This window comes from Quercus lobata, chromosome 1 (assembly GCF_001633185.2).
Source record: "Quercus lobata isolate SW786 chromosome 1, ValleyOak3.0 Primary Assembly, whole genome shotgun sequence".
NCBI classification, from domain to species: Eukaryota; Viridiplantae; Streptophyta; class Magnoliopsida; order Fagales; family Fagaceae; genus Quercus; species Quercus lobata.
In genome coordinates this window covers 3,367,732-3,387,399 of record NC_044904.1, presented here as the reverse complement: position 1 = coordinate 3,387,399, position 19,668 = coordinate 3,367,732, and the positions used below count along the sequence as shown (strand labels likewise).

The following is a 19,668-nucleotide window of genomic DNA, read 5'->3' as shown; positions in this document are numbered from 1 at the left end:
AGTTGCTTATAGAATAATATGCATGTAATCTTATAGAAATCCAAATCAGCTGCATGTCCTTGTTGCCTCCATGTCTCTGCTACTGAAAGCATCCTGTTCATACTATTTTTGTTGCCTTAGAGGAAGCCTAAACCGCCAAGAGTGAATTAACCCCCCCCCCCCCCCCCCCAAAATATTGATCATATGGGGGGTTTCTGCTATGAATCATCCTGCACATAAAATCTGGAATGCTTCCACTGAAAAGCCACTACAGCAAACTTAATGAAATAATGATCATAAAAATTCTATCACTAAAAAGGAAGTCCCACTTAGTAATAGATTGAACTTGACTGCTTCCCAACACAGCCAAATCCAATTATAAAGAAGACTGTAATGATAAAGAGGCTTTTGAAGATTTCATAACATATGAAGTTTCTGAAACATAGCTGAGAACAATCAAGGAAAAAAGAGTTCTCCAAGCCTTTTAAAGTTCCCTACACTGCATATCAAGTTAAGCTTACTCCAGCTACAGTTTAACTGCACTAGCTATAGATTATCAACTATAAGGTTTCCCCATCCAGTTTGCATGAGAAAATGGTCTTTATCTACTCCTGGTTATGAGGCCTGGATCAAAAATTAAGCTCCATCTGGTGGATACGCACCCCTAAAATAAAAAACATTCAGAAATACTCAGAATATGAGTCATTTTTAAAATGCTGAACGAAATTATCAGCATATAATGTATGAGAACATATATTTGAATTACAATTTTCAATTAGGTCTTGCATCACTGTAGATTTGATTAGGGGACAGACCTTTTGATGAAAACTTCTTCATGAGTTGCAACGCTCATCAAGCTGTTCTGGGCCTGTGGTGTTTCCACACATAGTGTTCCTTAGCCATTCACAGTATCGATCAACCTCACCCAGATCTGGTTCACTTCCAAAAGCATTAAACTCTTCTGCATCTTCTTCAAGCACTCTCAACAGATCAGAATACTCAGTCTGGGAATGATTCTGAACTGATGAAGAGGCTTGAGGAACAGGACCAACTGTAACTTCCAGCTGTTGACTCCCATTGTTGAAATCTGTTGGAAAATTGCCTTGAATGTTATCACCTGAAGTTATCTGCCAGGAATGATTCTGAACTGATGAAGAGGCTTTAGGAACATGACCAACTGTAGCTTCCAGCTCATTGGTGAAATCTGTTGGAAAAATGCCTTGAATGTTTGCATCGCCTGAAGTCATCTGCCAGGAATGATTCTGAACTGATGAAGAGGCTTGAGGAACATGACCAACTGTAACTTCCAGCTGTTGACTCTCATTGGTGAAATCTGCTGGAAAATTGCCTTGAATGTTTGCATCACCTGAAGTTATCTGCCCTGGCACACATTCCAGCTCTTTGGCTGTCACAGTATAATCCATTGAAAACTGGTTCTGATTTGGTGAACTTAAAAGAGCATCCAATTCTTGAGTAAAATCTAACATTTGACTTAATTCTGGAGTCACATTTGAGAACTGAAACATATCTTCTGAAATGTAGGTATAAGGTGCATCTAGATTCATGTAACTCAAATTTTGTGAGTCCAAATTAGATACTTGAACACTGCCATTTTCAAACTCAAGAGGCTGTTTCCCCTTTTCATTTCCATTCATGCTAACATCGTAAGGAAAATTATTTGCTTCCCTTATCTGGTTCAGCCTTTGAAATTCTGCATTAGTTTTTGTCTGAACTCCATTGGTGGCACTGGACAGATATGAATTTGGATTAGTTTGTGTCTGAACTCCATAGGTGGCAGTGGACAGATATGAATTTGGATTAGTTTGTGTCTGAAATCCATTGGTGGCAGTGGACAGGTATGAATTTGGATAAATTTGTGCCTGAACTCCATTGGTGGCAGTGGACAGATATGAAGTCGGATTAGTTTGTTTCTGAACTCTGGTGGCTGTGGCCAGATATGAAGTCGGATTAGTTTGTGTCTGAACTTCTTTGGTGGTAGTGGACAGATATGAGTTCAAATTAGTTTGTGTCTGAACTCCATTGGTGGCAGTGGACAGATATGAGTTCGGATTGGTCTGTGTCTGAACTCCATTGGTGGCAGTGGACATATATGAGTTCGAATTAGTCTGTGTCTGAAATCCATTGGTGGCAGTGGACAGATATGAATTCGGATTATTTTGTGTCTGAACTCCATTGGTATGAGTGAACTGATATGGATTTGAATTGCCAGAAAGGCCCGTGTATCCAAAATACTGGTTGGGATTTCTAAGGTCATGATTGACAAAATTTCCAGCATAAGGTCCATGATTAGGCAAAATGTTTGGGGCAAATTGTGTTGTATTACCTCCACTTCTGAAATAAGAACTTCCATATCCCAACTGGGATGGAAAAGAACTCTGCTTCTCAAGTGATTGTGCCATTCCAGTTCTGTCATGGTATGATTTACTCACAGAAGGTAAATTAATTGTACCAACCTCATTGATACGTTGTACTTGAGCTTTGTATTTCTGAGAGAAAGGAAAAGAGAAAAAAAGGGAGGGGAGAGGGGGAAATCAGTGCTTCCACCAAAAAAATCACAAAGAAAAGAATATGGATAAGAACTCTTAATCTTTTAAACCAATATCAAGTTCAAAAGAAAAGAAAATATAGACAAAATGAGTAGTGCCATTGTGATCAGTTTCCTTTGAAAAATCTATTAAAGCTTTAATTTCACAACTTATATGGCATGCTCCTTTCTTCCAATGATATTGGGAAGAAAAGCATCGTGATAAGAATAGTTGTAAGCCACTTCAGAATCCAAATAGGAAGGAAAACAGGAAAAAGGAAGGAAAACAATTAATACTTGAGTATGCAATGTTACTTTCAGCGAAAAAAAAGAGAGTACGCAATGTTACAACAAAAAGGATTGAACAATTTCATGCTATTACAAAAAGCCTCTTCCACTAAAATCTGTAAAAAAAAAAAAATTGATTCAAAGATTTTATGCAGATAGGAGATCTAAATCTTTCATGTTCCTTCTATCTGCTGCTTGTATATGATTCAAAGTTATAGTAACTTAAGTTATTTTAACACGGTTGACTAGACTTCTTGTGATTGATCTCAGTCATTATAAAAATGACTGCATGTACAAGTTTCTTTTATTTTATATACTAGCCCTTTTTCTTTTTTCTTTTTTGCATGGGGAAAGTTTTGAATTGGACTTAGATTGAAGCTGCCAGACAGCCAGAGAGCTTGAGCACCTTCCTATTTTCTTGTCTGTCTAAATATAAGACACGAACAATTATATGATTGCTGACTTTTTATAGTCTATTCCCTTTATGTCCCCTGTCAATAGTATCGCTTTATAGCCCTAAATATTTACTCTCCATTTTCAAGATTAAATAATCAGGAAAAACTGGACAAGTTAATAACAAGCTTTAATTTTAATCTTTAGTAAAGTTCATTCGATAAATTTTAAGAGTTAAATTAATGTTTCAATTGCCAGTGTTACTAGAAAAGTGGGATTTATTGCTTTTCAGGGGGAGATCCTGGCTGCTGTTTCGGTATACCATACAGAATGATGGTATCTTAAAAAAGAAGGAAAGAAAGAAATGAAAAGAGGTTATGGAAAGGAGGTATATTGTGATAAACAAGTTTACTTTTTACATGAAATAATGACTAAAAATAAAAAGAGAGATGCTACGTCTACAATATTTTTACAACACTTTTACAACAAATTACAGGTAGTTAGTTGTTATTGGTTCAAATTTGAAACTAACACTAAAATTATTTTTTTGCGCTAATAATAACAATCAGTAACAACCTGTCACTTAGGATTTGTTGTAAAAATGTTATAAAAATGTTATAGACATATCATTTCTCAAATAAAAATAACAACAACAGCAACAACAACACTGCTATTAATGATGATGATAATAGTAATAATTGTGCACAATATCTTGTTTAGTGAGAAGAAGAAATGCATTATCTGCCAAAATAATTTATGCTGTGTAGCATTTTCAATTGAGGTTTTAAGGGAAGAGGATTTGGATGTGAGGCCCAAATCCAGACCCAATATTCACCAAGACTTTAAACAATGCAAAGGGGTTTCTAATCCTGGACTAATCTGTGTTTTGAAATTCAAATCACATATAGATTAATAAATTCAAGTCCCAAATTAAATGCCGGTATAAAGTAGTGGACTAATTTAGCTTTACTATAATTCAACAATCACCTCACTTAATATACTGTAATGCATAAAATTTAATTTAGAGACAAACTTATACCAAAAAAAAAAAAAAAATTCCATTAATTTTCAAAAGTTGATAGAGAACCTGCAGATGGCTTGCAACTTGGCGTATGGTCAAATTAGGCACCTTCATCAACTTTAGTATTGTTTTCGGACGAGCCTCTGTATCCAAAAAGAGAACAAGAAATTTACTAATTTTTTTTGAGGTTAAGCACAATGCAAACAAAATAGCTTGTAGAATGAGGTACAAACAGAATCAATTTGGAAACGACAAATAAATATATTAGACTGTTTTATAAGAGTGTGGTTTTACGTTTATCGCCTAGCAGGCTAAGGGCTGCTGTGAACTTGAGATGTAGCTCTGTGGTCCAAAGAAAACGTGCCTTTTTTGATGATCTATAGTTGCTATCTTTCCTTTGTGTCTCTTGCTCCTCAGGGGTTTTGATAGTAAAGAAATTTGTTTGTTCTGAGCTAAACTTAGTTCTCCTCTCTTGCTGTTTGTCTTCAATGTTAGAATATGATCTCAAAATATTGGTTCCTCCTTGTTGATGGCCCTCTGAGATCTTCATCCTATCATTGCAATTACATTGAGGTTCTCTTACTTGGTTTTCCTCAACAAAATTAGCTTCATGTTGAGGTTCTCTTACATAGTTTTCCTCAAACATACTAGCTTCTACATGTTGGTTAATGTCACATGAGGCATTTCCATTGGGAGGGCTAGTGACACAACCTGCCTCTTTCATTTCAATACCTTGAGGGGATTGATCCTTTGAACTTATATGGTTCACCTCTCCTTCAATGTTTTCTTTTTGGAATTCTTTCCTCAAATCTTTTCTCTTGCGATACGCATGTTGCCATATGTATTTTAGATCTTCCAAAAGAACTGGTGTCTCAAGGAAATACCATGCTCCTTCAGCTAGGGCTCTCTGTGCTACACTAAATCTTTTTTCAGAAGACATCACTGCATGATGATCAATTCATATAAGTACTGATAAATAAAAAATAATTTTTTCTTAAAACATTAAAAACCAAAGAAGGAAGTTTAATAAGATGAAAAACTTACAAATGATAGGAATTTTCTTCTTAAGTAGTACGTCCAGAAAAGAAAGACGATCCATATCTGGCATTTTCATGTTTGCTATGACAAGTCTGAATCGATGCTCGTCTTCATGAATCATAGACAATGCAACGGCTGCTACTTCAGTGGTGGTAACTGAAAGTACAACAAAATATATTGACGACATTTAGATTAACAAAGTGACAATGAATATTCATTATAATAAATTTTCTAGAAAATTGTAAGAATAAAAATACATTCCAAGCACAAAATATAAATTATCCTCATTCTGTCTATGTAAGACTAAGAAAAATTTTAAGATGTAACGTTTACATAAACAAATTATGTACATATGAATATATAACAAAATGAAATGAGGATAAATGTATGTTGAAGCTTTTATTTTTCATTTTCTCTCTTAGGTAAGGTATTTGCATGACCTCTTTATATGCTTGACAAAGACTCAAATTACTTTTCTCCAACTAAATCATAATAAACCTGTAGGCTAATTTTTAATGTAAAAGTACTAAGATCAATGATACAAAGAATTGTGTGTTGGGCTTTGTGAAGCCTAGTTGTGTTTGATTCAATTGACAACCCGACCTGATCTGAAATAATGTTACGTGGTTTTTAATGGAAGATTTTCTGAGACTTAGTCCATGGAGCAAAAGCTTGGGCTAACAGACCCAAGCTTGCCCTCGGGAAAAATTTTTGGCCCATTTTGTAGCTCATTGTGAATCTTGTGCATAGAATGTAGAAAATGCAGTTTTGGTGATTAGAGTTTGTTGTTGTAATTTTTTAGAGAGAAAAAAACTGTACTGCAGCACTTGTATTTTTTTCCCTGATAATAATAAAATCTCCACAATTTCGTGGACGTAAACAAATTACCGAATAACGTAAATACTATCTTGTGCGTGTGATTATTTTTCTTTGGCGTATGTTTTCTCTATTTTTGTTTCTCACGTACAGATTGGGATTTCGTGTTAATTCCCTACATTGTGCTGATAAAAAAAATGATATGAAGAATTATGTAAAATTGAAATAGCAATTAAATCAAATATATTTGATGTTCAATGTAGACAGTAGATTATGGCCATCTTCCTATAGAAAAACTAGAATAGGAAAAAGAAATCAAATTTGGAGAAAGAATTACAAACAAATTATAAAGCTATAGGGTTAAAACATCAAATTAACTGTAACAGTCAGCAATAAACTAGGACACTATTTTTACAGAGAAATTTTAAACTACTAGGCTAAAACGTAAACATAATTTAAACCTTTAACTAATTTTGACAAGGCTTGGGGGAATAAAGGTTAACAAGGTGAGAGAACTAAGTTTTTTAAATAACCAGGTCGTCAATGAATCCATCTATGCCTGAGCATTTTTACCTGCAATGAAGAATTCTTTCTAAAATTAGTCAAAATTTTCACTTTTTTTGAGATTTTTTGTTGTAGATAGCCTTAATCTTTAGATAAATTTTTTTTTTTAAAATGGGGGGAAAAGAGTTGGGCTAAGATTTGTCTTATTAATTTAATATATAGAATAAAAAATTATTAATTGTCATATACATGTCTCTATGTTTATGTGTTCGCGCGTGCACCAACATATGAATATTTATATTTATACAAATACACACTCAAACATTTCATACAAAGGCCACCCTCTATGATTTTTATGTATATGATAGGTGTGGTTAACTTATCACTCTTGTATTTTGCAATAGAAAATGAAGATAAAGTTCTGGCCTCTAAATCAGAATTCAGAAATGAAGCATAAAATATTAAAACCGATTGAAAAACCAAAATCAGGAGGATAACAGACAAAAAGAACATGAAAAATAAAGCCATGACTTTGATTTATTTATTTATTTTTGCTAATGAATATACATAAAATAAATAAGAATAACAACTCTGATTGAAGCAAATTAAATATAGGATGAATTAATATATTTTTACTTATACCCTTGAATGTATATTGTTCAAGCAGTGATGCAAGGTACATCAGAGAAGCAGTTTCATGATCCACCAAAAGAATATCTAGACCGCGAGCAAAGTTAGGGACAGAACTAATCAGTTCATCACTACCCATTCCATCCATTTTCAAAAGCAACAATAAGGTGAAGGTGGTCAATTCAAGACTGAGAATTGAGAAACTTGAACACCAAACAGATTTGTTTAGACCAAGAATGAAGCTCAAGCTCACAACAAAACTAAGAACAAGAACAACTACAAAACGATATATTAGACCAAGAAAGCTCAACCAGAGAGAGACTCAAAGAGGTGTAGATTGTAGAAATGGTGCTCTCACAACAAGGTGAAGGTGGCCAATTCAAGACTGGGAATTGAGAAACTTTGAACACCAAACAGGTTTGTTTAGAGTTCAGACTAAGAATGAAGCTCAAGCTCACAACAAAACAAAGAACAAGAACAACTAGAAAATGATATATTAGACCAAGAAAGCTTAACCAGAGAGAGAGAAAGACTCAAAGAGGTGTAGATTGTAGAATTGGAGCTCTCAAAACTTGGTTTAAATGGAGAATCAGTATGGATCACTATGCAACATTTTATTGGGGCCCAAAAGTTAAGAAAAATTCGAGGGTAGTTAAAAAAGGAAATGCCTTTGTGGGCCACACTCCGACAGCCAATTGGGTTTGTGACACGCCATCACTGAGATTAAGACTTTGAGGGTAAAAAGGGAAACAATATTTATTTTTCACCACTCGTGTGTGTTAGAGAGAAGAGTCAAAGATTTGAGAACTGTTGACAGTTGAAAAACCAGCCTTGCCCATAGTATACGGAAAAAGCTACATGCAAACAGTTCACTGTTTTTTGCGTACATTTCCTACAACGTGGGTTTTAGCACTTTAAACAAAGCCAAAAATAAATAAATAAATAAATAAAATGCAATTCATCCCAATATTCTAATTTCTAAACAAGGAAAAAATTGTTTGCTCATGATTTATAATTTCATATCTGTTTAGTACATGATAGGAATAGATCATTATGCGATTGATAAACTTACTATTTGAATTGTTTGACCATGATATTGGGAATATTGTTTCACCTTCCATGCATTTTAATTTTAACCAAATAAAGACTATAAAGTAGTCTAAATTCTTCAAGACTAAGTTTTAAATTTATTTTCCCAATTGTTCTTTTAAGATGGAAGGTATTAAATTTTAGGTCTTAATTTTTGAAATAAAAATTATGACTTTGGCCATACAAGTTGACCAGTATTGACTGAGGCAGAGATGTATATAGGATGAATTTGGTTCAAAATTGTGAAATTATGCACACAAAAAAATATCTTTTTACTTTTGCTATTCATTTGGTCCAATGCGAAAAAGTAGAAAAATTATGTTATAGGACCCGAAAAATATAATTTGTAAATTTATCAAACACATTAAATCACATTTTAGAATTGCAAACATAATTTTTTGCACAAAACGTAGTAACCAAACAGGCACATATTTATATATGGTAGCTATTGTCAAAGGTAATATCAACTTCATCTATTTAGTAGGTAAGGCAAGATAAATATATACATAGTCAAACAATGTTCAGCCCTCTAATAATTATTATTATTATTAACTTAATAACTTCATATAATTGGTTGAGTTCAGACTTTAGAAGGACAACTCAGTTTTGAGGTAGATTATTTACAAACAATATACATATACTAAATAACAATGTTCAACCCTCTTATAATGATTATTATTATTATGTAACTTAATGATTTCATATAATTTTTTTTTTAGAGATAATTACAACATGCTGCTAACCCCGCAGTTCGAACATTTTCCCCCCTAGACCCCCGAGCACTTTGTGCATGAGAAGGTGTTAATTCAGCTACAAAACATTTGGCAATGATTTCATATAATTGATTGAGCTTAGAAGGACAACTCGGTTTTGACGTAGATTATTTACAAACATTATACTTATACTAAATATCAATGTTCAACCCTCTTATTATTATTATTATTATTATTGTAAGGATACGTTTTTCTCCCAAAACCCAAATGGTGGGTCAATGGCCTAAAGAGCACAAAACAATGAATTTGTTAGAGAGTGAGCTTGAAAAGATGAACTTTCAATCAGTTAAATGGGCAAGGATCTTGGTAGATTAGTTGTTGCTGGAAAGAATAAAACCAACAGTTTTGAGTAAGAAAAGTTTTCATCGACCAATTCCGAGAATTGTATGTTTTTATATATTTCTCTTAGACTTATACAAAATTATAGTTCTTGAGTGTATAGTGATTTTTTTCTTAGATTTTCTGATGATCCCCTTTCTAATGGGGTTCTTCTCTTTTATATTCCCTCCATTTCTCTTATCTCAGCCTTCCACATGTGGGCTTGATTGCTAATTTCTTTGATATTTGTTCTATCAGCACCTTCCTGAAATCTTTGGAGGTAGCTGTAAGGTTGAAAGTTACTGTTCAGGTATCACCTTCACATTAATGCAATCAAGGGGTTAGATGCAGAGCATTCAATGTGATAGTAACAACTTTCTTCTCAGATATTTCCCAACTCTCTTTTGTCTCATCCCTCTCTGGCGTTTATCCTTTCAAGCACGGTTGCTCATTACTCTGTTCTTGATGGATGGTCAGACCATTTGACCTCTACTCTGCTTTGCCGAGGAGGTGCTTCTTCTCAGACAATGTCCCCAGCTCCTTATGACCAGACTTTTTCCATGGCTCATTAATCTGTATGCATTCGTTAATATTTACCTGTCCTTGGGCTATTTGACATCCTTAGGCACGACCCACAACCCAATACCTATATATGGGCCCTTCATCCCTACAATTATTAGTAACTTAATGATTGCATATAATTGATTGAGTTTAGAAGGACAACTCAGTTTTGAGGTAGATTATTAACAAACATCATACTTATACAGTTATACTAAATAACTTTTAAAAAAATGGCAATAACGTTTTAATGCAGGCATTTTTATTTGTGTAATATTATAATGAAAAGGTAAAATTAACCCCCAAAAACTTTAAGATGTTCTTGAAAATTAAAAGCAAGGGGTGAACAAGATGGTTAACAATATTTAAAATTAAATTCTGTTATATATGAAGCACATAAGTTCTCTCAGATATGGTATATGTTATAACTATATACTTTTTGAATTTTTGCACTTAATTTGTTTTATAGTCTTTTTCAATTTGTTTCCTATCCTTGTATCAACTAGTATTGATGTCTTTTGGTTAATGAATAACCTATTTTTTTTTTGTATATAGGTACTCAATTTTATTTTTTTTTTGGAAAGAATTTCAACCTATAATATCTGCTGTTGATAATAGCTCTTTATCATCAGGTCAAGGCATCGATCAATTTTTGGTGTAGGTGAGGAATGAACCCCAAATCTATTATATATAGATACCCAAATTAAAATTTAATAAATAAGGATTTTGGTCTTGATTAACTAACATTAGTAATTCAGCCAAAATAAAAGTTTTTATTTTTTGGTTAAAAAAACATTAACTGCTTCATTACAATCATTAGCAGTAGATACAGATAAAATGTTAAAAATGACCATTCTTAATTTGATACGTGTTCTTGTTGTCATTCCCAAAATGGCTATAGAAGCTAATAGAAACCTAGGACAAATAATTAATGGGCCCTACTAACAAGTGCCCTAAGGGCACTCATTAACAATTCATTTAAAAAAAATTTTGACATCACTTTTATGGGAAATGAAAAAAACTATCAAAACATTAATTGTTTTTTTTTCTTTTCCCATAAAAACTTTTTTTAACTGAATTCTTAACCAGTGCCCTAAGGGCACTCGTTAGCATTTCCCATAATTAATAACCTTACATATATGCTTAATTATATTCCTTAAAAAGGATAATATTCTCTTGGAATTAATGAGTCAAAGTAGTTAGTCACTTAATTAATTAGGTATCTCATGGACTTTGTGTACCCCATCAATCCATCTCCCTCATAATATTTGTTGGGTGTGACTTACCACCAATACTTTTTTAAAATAAATCTCATTTTGTTTAAATGAGAGATTGCTACATTACTTACTACCACTTGCCATAGTATATTTAAAATAAAATGACATATCCAGTTAAAAAAGTACAGGAGGTAAGTCAAACTTTTTTTTTTTTTGGGGCTGCATTCATATAGTCAACTTCCGTAATTTATTTTCAAAAATAATTGCTACTTATTCGTATGTTAGATATTCTTGTTCCATTTAACCATTCATGCTGCATTTGTGATTGCACGTACGTGTTTAGAATTTCATCTAGGGTTATACCTCGTTATTGCATCTTAACCTCAAATCAATTGATTGAAATCGATGAGTGTCAAATATACTAATTTGATTTTGTTTCAATAGGTTTCTGGTCTATATATAACTCAACAAAGAGGACTTCATTATTTTGAAATGTTATGTTGTGACACCATAAAAGGACCATCGATGAGGTGCAATAAATATTGATAAGATTCAAGGACCACAAATAACTTGAGTTTTTTCAACATTTTTTTATCTATACAATCACTAAAAAACATTGATAGAAGCCTTCAATTTTTACAATTGTACTCAACTGTGGAGTAAAAGTAAGGAATAAGTGTTGAGATAAGGTGTTTTTTTCTCCTAAGATTTTACTTTATTTTTACTCAGTAATGTAAAAAAAAGGGGTTGAAAAAATGCTTATGTTGGAAAATTTTTATTTCAACGGTTAATGAACGTGGAGAAAATAAATTAGATATTTTATTAATGGAAAATGTTACTGAATTCCATGCAATTTCTTTCGCTTTCTCATCTATTTGATTGATTCAAAAACTTATTTTGATCAATTTGTCTTGGACTCAGAATTTTTGAAGCTTACAAAGCAATTTCTCTCTCTTTCTCTCTTCATTAGCTTGTGATCTCATTTTCTCATCTTTATTCTATCATTGTTGGAGCTTGGTGCTATTCATATATATATATATATATATATATTTTTTTTTTTTTTTTCAATTTTAGAATCTCTGTATTTGATCAAGAACCAAATGGCCAGTTTGGATCGAGAACCTAATATCCATGGCTAAATCTTATTGTATATGTTTAATGGGTGATATGTGATCTATTAAACTTAGAAAATTCAAAATTGATTGGAACACTATTTTGCATGATTTGGTATCAGTAGGTTGTGCTTCTGTTTTGGTATATGGTAATTGTTTGGCTGGTTTTTTCTTGTAATTTATTAGTTGGCTTGGGTTTATATCAGATCTTTTTTCCTTATAGATTAATTTCATGCAAATCTTTTACAACATCACACATGGTTTAATTCGTTAAATGTACTTGGAAGGGAACTTAGTTGCTTTATTGTGTGTTATATAGTTGGAATTATTGGGAACTTTCAAATTGGTTATCATCGCGATGATAATGCCACTTACCAGCATTAGCTAGTTACCCTTTATATTGAGTAGCAATTACCTGGAATCTGAGGATGAATAATTGTTGTTCCTAGAGTAATTGGATGGTTCTCTTTGAGTTTCAACATAGGAAATGCCTTCTATGGCTATGAATTCGAAAGTTTTCCCCTAGAACTTTGGGTTATAAAAGTTGCCTATGAATTTGTCCTACAGTAATGATATCCTTCGTGGCACCTCATATCTGTGGTTCTAACCTTACGTTCCCTCTTCCCACTATCTACCTATAAAAAAATTGTCTTATGAATTTGAAAGATATTGACAATATTGATGTACTTGCTTTCTTTTTCCCTGAATTCGGTTATCTTAGGGATTTTATCTTTGGGTTCATGTTTGAGAGTCAACCTACCACAATCCTCATTTATCTAGGACAGTAGGACTGGTTTGTGAAATTTAAAAAAAAAAAAAAAAAAAAAAAGGTGCTTAATAGGACTCTTAGCCTGTCTGGTTTGACTTTTGTATTTATTTGCTCATTTCTCATGTGCCCATGAACAAAGGGAATTTGATGGGTGCTGCTCCTGGGTAAGGTTGAAGGCTTGGAAGTAGGGCTTACTTTAGGCCTGGGCAACCAAAAAGGGGCTATTAAGCTTTCCCTTATGGACTGGTTATTATGTTAAAGATATTTTGATTAAATTGGATGGCGGAATGTCTTGGCTCTATCAAGGGTATGTAATTTTTGCATATAACTCAATTTGTTTATTAGGCATTGGTGAATCATATTTTTCCTAGTTGTTTTCAATTTTGTTTACATATCAGGGAAAAAAATTTTAACTTTTGCCCATAGTTTACTAGAATCTGGCAGTTTTTCTTTCGAATGATCTATTGCTAATGTTTAAATTCCTTTTTTGTGTGCATATATTCTAGCACTTCCTCTATTAAAGTGATAAGTGTGTGCACTCACACATACCCTTCAAATTTCAAATAGTATTTTTGGTTCAGATTTTGGGCTTTTTGATGATTGACCAGAAAGCTAAATATGAAAGACAAAATATCGTTCAACTACTACTGCTTAAGTACAAAATCTTTTTTTTTTCCCCTTCTGACTTTCGGGGCCATGATCTGGGTAATATTCATCGCCTAATCTTGATTTAATAGATTTTTGAACCCTACCTTGTAAATCTTTAGGTGTGATTCAAATGCATGCATTGTAGTTTTGATATCTCTCCTTTTTTGGCAAGTGTCTTCCATCATAGTGATAGATTGGGTTCAAGTCCAGGAAGCAACCTCTCTAAAAAATTGGAGGTAAGGCTGTATATAGTTATAATCTTAGACTACTGCATCTACTCTCATAGTGTTGAACAATATTTTCAATTTTCTTTTCAAACTTCCTTTGTTTCTTGTTGTGCCTTTCTTATTATTTTTGTAATCATTCATGATTTTTTTTTTTTTTTGCTGAATCATAATGGTTAATTCTTCTAAACTACCATATCTCCCAGCCTTCCCTGGTGTTACTTCCAGCAATACATTAGTACTATGTAATCTTATTTGGTCTCTCCATTGAATCCCTTCTTTTGCAAACTTTACTATACAATGAGGTTTGTCCCTAAAGTCAGGACTCTCTAATTTGGAAAGCTGATTGTTTAACTTGATAGTTCCAGATGTGTAAACTGTCAGTCAGGTTTGAAGTTGAAAATATTGGTTCCTCATGCAAACATCGAGAGGAAGATTAGCATTTTTTTTCACAAGCAATGCTCCACTCCCTTTAATACTACAAAAAACTATAGTTTGAAAACAATTGCCTTCTTACGGCTTTAATGATAATGGAGAACAGATTGCTCTCTCTCTCTCTCTCTCTCTCTCGCTTATATTTTTCCTGTGGTTGTAAATCTTTTCATTTTTTTAGACAGTATCTTGGGGCCACCCCTAAAGAATTCTTCTCAATAATTACCTGGTGTGTGCAGGATAAGAGAACTAGTACATAGTTTATACATGTGACTAGTGACATGGCTAAAATTCCTTAAGCAGGAAAATGAAATAACGAGATAAAACAATTAGAGAGTTTACACTGTACACTTCAAATTATTCCTAGCATTATGGAAAAGGTCACACATTTCATAACCGTCAAAGTCTCAAATATAAATACATTTGCATTCTAAAGAAAATGACATACTTACTCATTTTGTTACTTTTTTTAAAATTTAGAATAGGGGCTAGTCATAGTTTGTTATGCATCAATGTTATTTACATACACTACAAGATATTTGGCTATTTTCAACGCTGAAACCATTGAAAAAAAAAAAAAAAAAACTAAAAATCGTTGAAAAAAATATTTTTGATGGTGAAATGACCATCGAGAACCGTCACTAAAAACTTTGTCGTGAACATTTTTTTACGACCTATATAATAGTTGAAAAAAGTGTTACACATTTACCAACGGTTATTAACGTCGAAATATTATTAAAAACTGTTGAAACATATACACATAAATATAATATAGAATAAAGTATGCTTATTACTTTTATCTATAGGTACTCAATTGTAAGTAAAGGTTGTCTTAAGATAAGTTTCAACAATTTGTAACCGCTGAAATAAGAATTTACTTTTAAAAAAAATAAATAATGGATGCGCTCTTTTACATTAATCAAATTTTAATAACCTGATTCAAAATAAAAACATAAATATAATTGAGCAATTCCAAATTGACTATCACATTCCACAATATATATCACTTTTGATTTTTTTTTCTTTTTTTAAACCAAGTTTTCCAACACTAAAGAGCATAGAATAAGCCTCTAATAGTTAGATGTTGTTTCTCCTTGAGAGCTTATAAGGAGTCTGGCCAAATATTTCCACAGGTATTCAAATGATAGTGCCAGTCACTTAAGTTATACCAAGTTAAAAGATCAAGAAAAGGAAAACAAAGTGGCCATGAGACATAGTGTTACTTCATAACATGCATAGAAATTTGGGACCAATTATTAGATGGTTCAAGGGTCCCAAAGACCAACATCTTTAAATAAGAGCCATATGATAGTTAGTCTTTTTTTTCTTTTTTCTTTTTTCTTTTTTGAAAAGCAAACACACACACACAAGGGAGAGGGAAAGAGGTTCTAACACAAAAGCACACCACAACTCCACTTAAAAGTCATGATAACTTTTAAGAGATGGTGGGGCAAGTTATACTACACACAACACACTTTCTTAAGCAATGTGAGACAATTACCCTTTTTTTTTTTTTCGGAAACAAACACACACACATACACACAAGAGAGAGGGAAAAAGGAGTTGTGGTGTGCCTTTGTGTTAGATAGTCAGTCATTTGAATGAACTTAAAAAATAAATTATAAAAAACTTAACATATTCAGTATTTTGGACCGACTATTGTGTTTCTATCAAATTTATAATTGATATCTACATCAAGACATAGACAAAGCAGTGAAGAAGTAAAAAGCTTGAAACTGTGATGCCTCCCTGTCACGCCCCAAACCCAAAAGGATCCAAAGCGTGAGGGAAGACCATTAAAAGTGAGAACATAGGAGATTTTTTTTTTCTTCCATTTGATAAAATAAATAAATATATTGATCTCTCCACAATACAAGTCAAAGCTCTATGACACATTTACAAGCAAAACAAACTACAATCATATGTCTCCAAATACACTTAACAATCCAACGTTCCAAATAAAATAAATACAAAATCATGATCCTCTCTAAGGTATGCAACCTCAATAGAAAATCTAGGCCTACCACACCCAAGGCTAACAGACCTGAAGTATCCAACCTCCAATCGAATTGATTATGATCTCATTGAATTTTGCAAGATTGAGTCACCAACCAATCATAGCATAAATCTCTCACTTAGCATAATGCTCCAATCACCACCAATAAAACAAGCTCCATGCCCGAGGTATAGAGAATTTATCTGAAAAACTGTTGGAGAGTGGGATGAGCTAAAGCTTAGTAAGTAGCATAATTAATGGGGGTGGGGGAAATGCAAGTTTCATGATTATAAACAGTTTGCAAAACATGTTTTAGTTTGGGAAATTGCTAACTGGATATTGCAAGATCATTTTTTGTAATAATGTAACAAGAATGATTAAATGATGAAACACAAAATTTCTCAAAATAATACCATGAAACTATATATTATAATCTGTAAGCACTAACAATATAATTTCCAAAGCCATAAAATTTACATACGGTAATTTTATCACAAATCTACCATACTGGCACATAGACCGGTCAGGGGATCCACCCATTCACAACTGGCATGAAATTGTCCTCTCTGGTATGCAAACTCTTGGCCCCATGGACAACAGCCTCATCCATACCCTCAAGGTTTTTCTCTCCCCCCATGGGCAGCAGAGAGAGCGCGTCAAATAGGACCTCTCTTGCATGTGGTCTCTTGGCCCCATGGGCAGCAGCCTCACCCACACACAATCAAGGAACCTCTTCCCCCCATGGGCAGCAGGGAAGAACGCGTCATCCAAAGTGAAAAGGCACTGACCTAGATCTGATTCCGTTGTCACAAAGACTACGAAAACCAAATCGGGTGATCACCGGAAAATCACACATGGCATGGTATTAAAACAACTCACAGGTTACATTACTTTGAAACACATAGTTCATATCCAGGTAATTTCAGAAAAACCTTAAAAAATCTAACTTCCACAAGGTTTGTAAGGTTTTCAACTTCATTTTTGTCAAAAAATTTTCTAACAATTTCCCACATAACAAGACAAGACAAGACAAGACAAGATAAGCATCTTTAAATTTTCTAATATACCATAACATCCAAGATTTCCTTATCAAAGATTAAATAAAAGATGCTCATTTTTTTCCATATCAACAATTCATGCATTTCCCCAAATGCAATACCAAATATGATGCATTTTCATATATAATCATATATAATAGGATCACAACACAATACTTTTAAGAAAACATATATCCATATATAATTTTCCAAAATATGTTTGACCCCTAAAAACAACATTTATAAAACATGGTTATTTTCCAAAAATCCCATTGAAAAGCTACTTACCTCAGAAGACCAACCAATTTTACCTCAACCGGGCACCACAAAATCAACTAATCCAGTCACTAGGTCCATCACCAAGAATATCGGAACCTAGAAACATAATGATCAGTCCTATCAATAACAAGGCCTTTCACAAAGTATCTCCATAAATCGTAACAATACCCTAAAATCAAACCAAATGCCCTAAAGTCTAGCTTGCCCATCCTAAGACAAGTACCCTTCCCAAGCAGGAACCAAACAAGCATCCAAGAAACTCATAGTGCTTACACAACCAAAACATTTTAAATTCACTACCGCAAAAATGTGCATCATAAGATAAAATAACATACTCATGAATCTCTTTGAGTACTAAATAGTATATTTAAGCCAAGATAAGATCAACCGAGGTATGGGATTAATTCCACAATTTCTCAGCGTTTTAGTCTTACTTTCATATTCAATACATAACAGGGCAGCCATTTGTAAAAATTGTTTGGTCAATGAAAATTATCCGATTAATTCAAAACTTTAAGAGAACATTCCCCTATATGTATACAATGTACCATAGAAAATTTAGCCCAAAAAGATTTTTCTGTAATTTATTAAAAATCATGCATTGCGGCTGACTCAAATCTGTCATGACAGCTTTAGAAAATTGCTATAGCTGTAAGACTAGCCCAAATTATTTGAGAATTCACCCACATTAAAACCACCAGATTTAAAGCATATTAAGAACAAGGAATCAAACTCAAAATCTCATATAAACAACTTATCAAACACTAGGTATGCAAAAACAAAGCACATGCTCACACTCCAATTTCAGAAATTCAAAATTAACACTCTTACCAAAAAAAAAAAAAATCAACCTCAAACTTCCACAAAATCAACTCATACGATTTGCCCAAGGAAACCCAAGTTTTTAACCATGAAGAAACCTCAAATGATCATCATTTGTAAAAGCCCTTAACCATTTAACAAATAAATCCACCAATTCAAAAACCCATGTACTCAATCACATGTATACCGCTCATGTAGCTTAGATTAGAAAGAAATCTTAGAAAAACCTGAAAAGCTACCAAACAATTAAGAGTTTTACCTTTAAAGCTTTGAGAGAATGGAGTGTATGGGGTTTCTAATTGGGTTCTCCGGTGAAATCCGCCAAACGTGGTGGTGGATGGCTAGTTTACCGGTGAGGGAGTGAGAGAAATAGAGGGAGCTAGAGTGTGAATTTGTGTGGGCTTCGGTGGCTAAGTGAGATAGGAAAATAGAGCAATAGAGAGAAGGGGCATACGTATGGTGATAAGAGAAAGGGGTTGTGTTGATGGGAGCATTGTGGACCACTTGTTCCAAAATATCTTGGGATCAAAATTACAACTTTACCCTTAAAGTTTCTCCCATATTTAAATTAGCCCATTCCAAAATTGACTAAATACTATCACATGCCCAAATATCCATAAAATAGTTAACCACACTAATTAAAAAAAAGTCCAATTTAGATATTATATTTGGGGTGTTACACTCCCCCCTTCCCAACCCCTTTTTTTCAACCTTCCAGTTAGCCACAATGTGATTGTTGTTGTTCATTTGATATAGAGGCAACATGATAAATAGAATTTTATTAAACATGAAGAAATTCAACAAAAAATATGTAGACTTGGCAACCACTAAAAAAATAAAAGAATGTACCATGTAGGAACATATAACTTTAGCTTGAGAGAAGATTAAAGGCTTTTGAGAAAACAATTGTTTGAAATTGGCTCTAAATGAAACAAGACCTCAATTCAAATGAGGTAGCCAACAACATATACTCATGGCAAGACTTAAGAAGGGACAATCACTAGACTAGGTCTCCTAAGCTTTGAAAGTCACAATAAATGTGATCAAAACAGGAATCAAGACATGAACTTGTCCACGTATCAAAGCGCACATAGAATTGATAAACATAAGATACATATATGAATTTCAAAATAAAGCATGAAATATTCTATCAAAATTATGCAACTACAGTGCTTTCTAC

General features: G+C 33.2%; 2 protein-coding genes and 1 long non-coding RNA gene across 3 annotated transcripts; all 3 read right to left on the bottom strand.

Annotated features, from left to right (window-relative positions):
* Nucleotides 1–479: 479 nt before the first annotated feature.
* On the bottom strand, nucleotides 480–2,399 carry LOC115993717. The gene is made up of 2 exons (XM_031117676.1): nucleotides 795–2,399; nucleotides 480–643 (listed from the first exon to the last, which is right to left on the bottom strand). Exon 1 carries the CDS (start codon nucleotides 2,397–2,399, stop codon nucleotides 813–815), a length of 1,587 nt encoding a protein of 528 aa, XP_030973536.1. The 3' UTR covers nucleotides 480–643; nucleotides 795–812.
* A 2,101-nt stretch (nucleotides 2,400–4,500) lies between these two features.
* Nucleotides 4,501–7,362, bottom strand: LOC115993707 (putative two-component response regulator-like APRR6). Its single transcript, XM_031117665.1, has 3 exons — nucleotides 7,227–7,362; nucleotides 5,271–5,420; nucleotides 4,501–5,168 (listed from the first exon to the last, which is right to left on the bottom strand). Exons 1-3 carry the CDS (start codon nucleotides 7,360–7,362, stop codon nucleotides 4,501–4,503), a joined length of 954 nt encoding a protein of 317 aa, XP_030973525.1.
* Nucleotides 7,363–16,249: 8,887 nt separating this feature from the next.
* LOC115974822 lies at nucleotides 16,250–18,921 on the bottom strand. Its single transcript, XR_004088016.1, has 3 exons — nucleotides 18,748–18,921; nucleotides 17,676–17,762; nucleotides 16,250–16,561 (listed from the first exon to the last, which is right to left on the bottom strand). It is a non-coding gene; the product is annotated as an uncharacterized LOC115974822 (long non-coding RNA).
* Nucleotides 18,922–19,668: the final 747 nt, after the last annotated feature.

Excerpts from the sequence above, each read along its gene's own strand:
- LOC115993717 (XM_031117676.1), bottom strand. The coding sequence starts at position 2,399 with ATGGCACAATCACTTGAGAAGCAGAGTTCTTTTCCATCCCAGTTGGGA.
- LOC115993707 (XM_031117665.1), bottom strand. The coding sequence starts at position 7,362 with ATGGATGGAATGGGTAGTGATGAACTGATTAGTTCTGTCCCTAACTTT. Across the intron at positions 5,421-7,226 it reads TGAACAATATACATTCAAGG|TTACCACCACTGAAGTAGCA; the intron begins GTATAAGTAAAA and ends TTGTACTTTCAG. Across the intron at positions 5,169-5,270 it reads GAAGAAAATTCCTATCATTT|TGATGTCTTCTGAAAAAAGA; the intron begins GTAAGTTTTTCA and ends ATCATCATGCAG.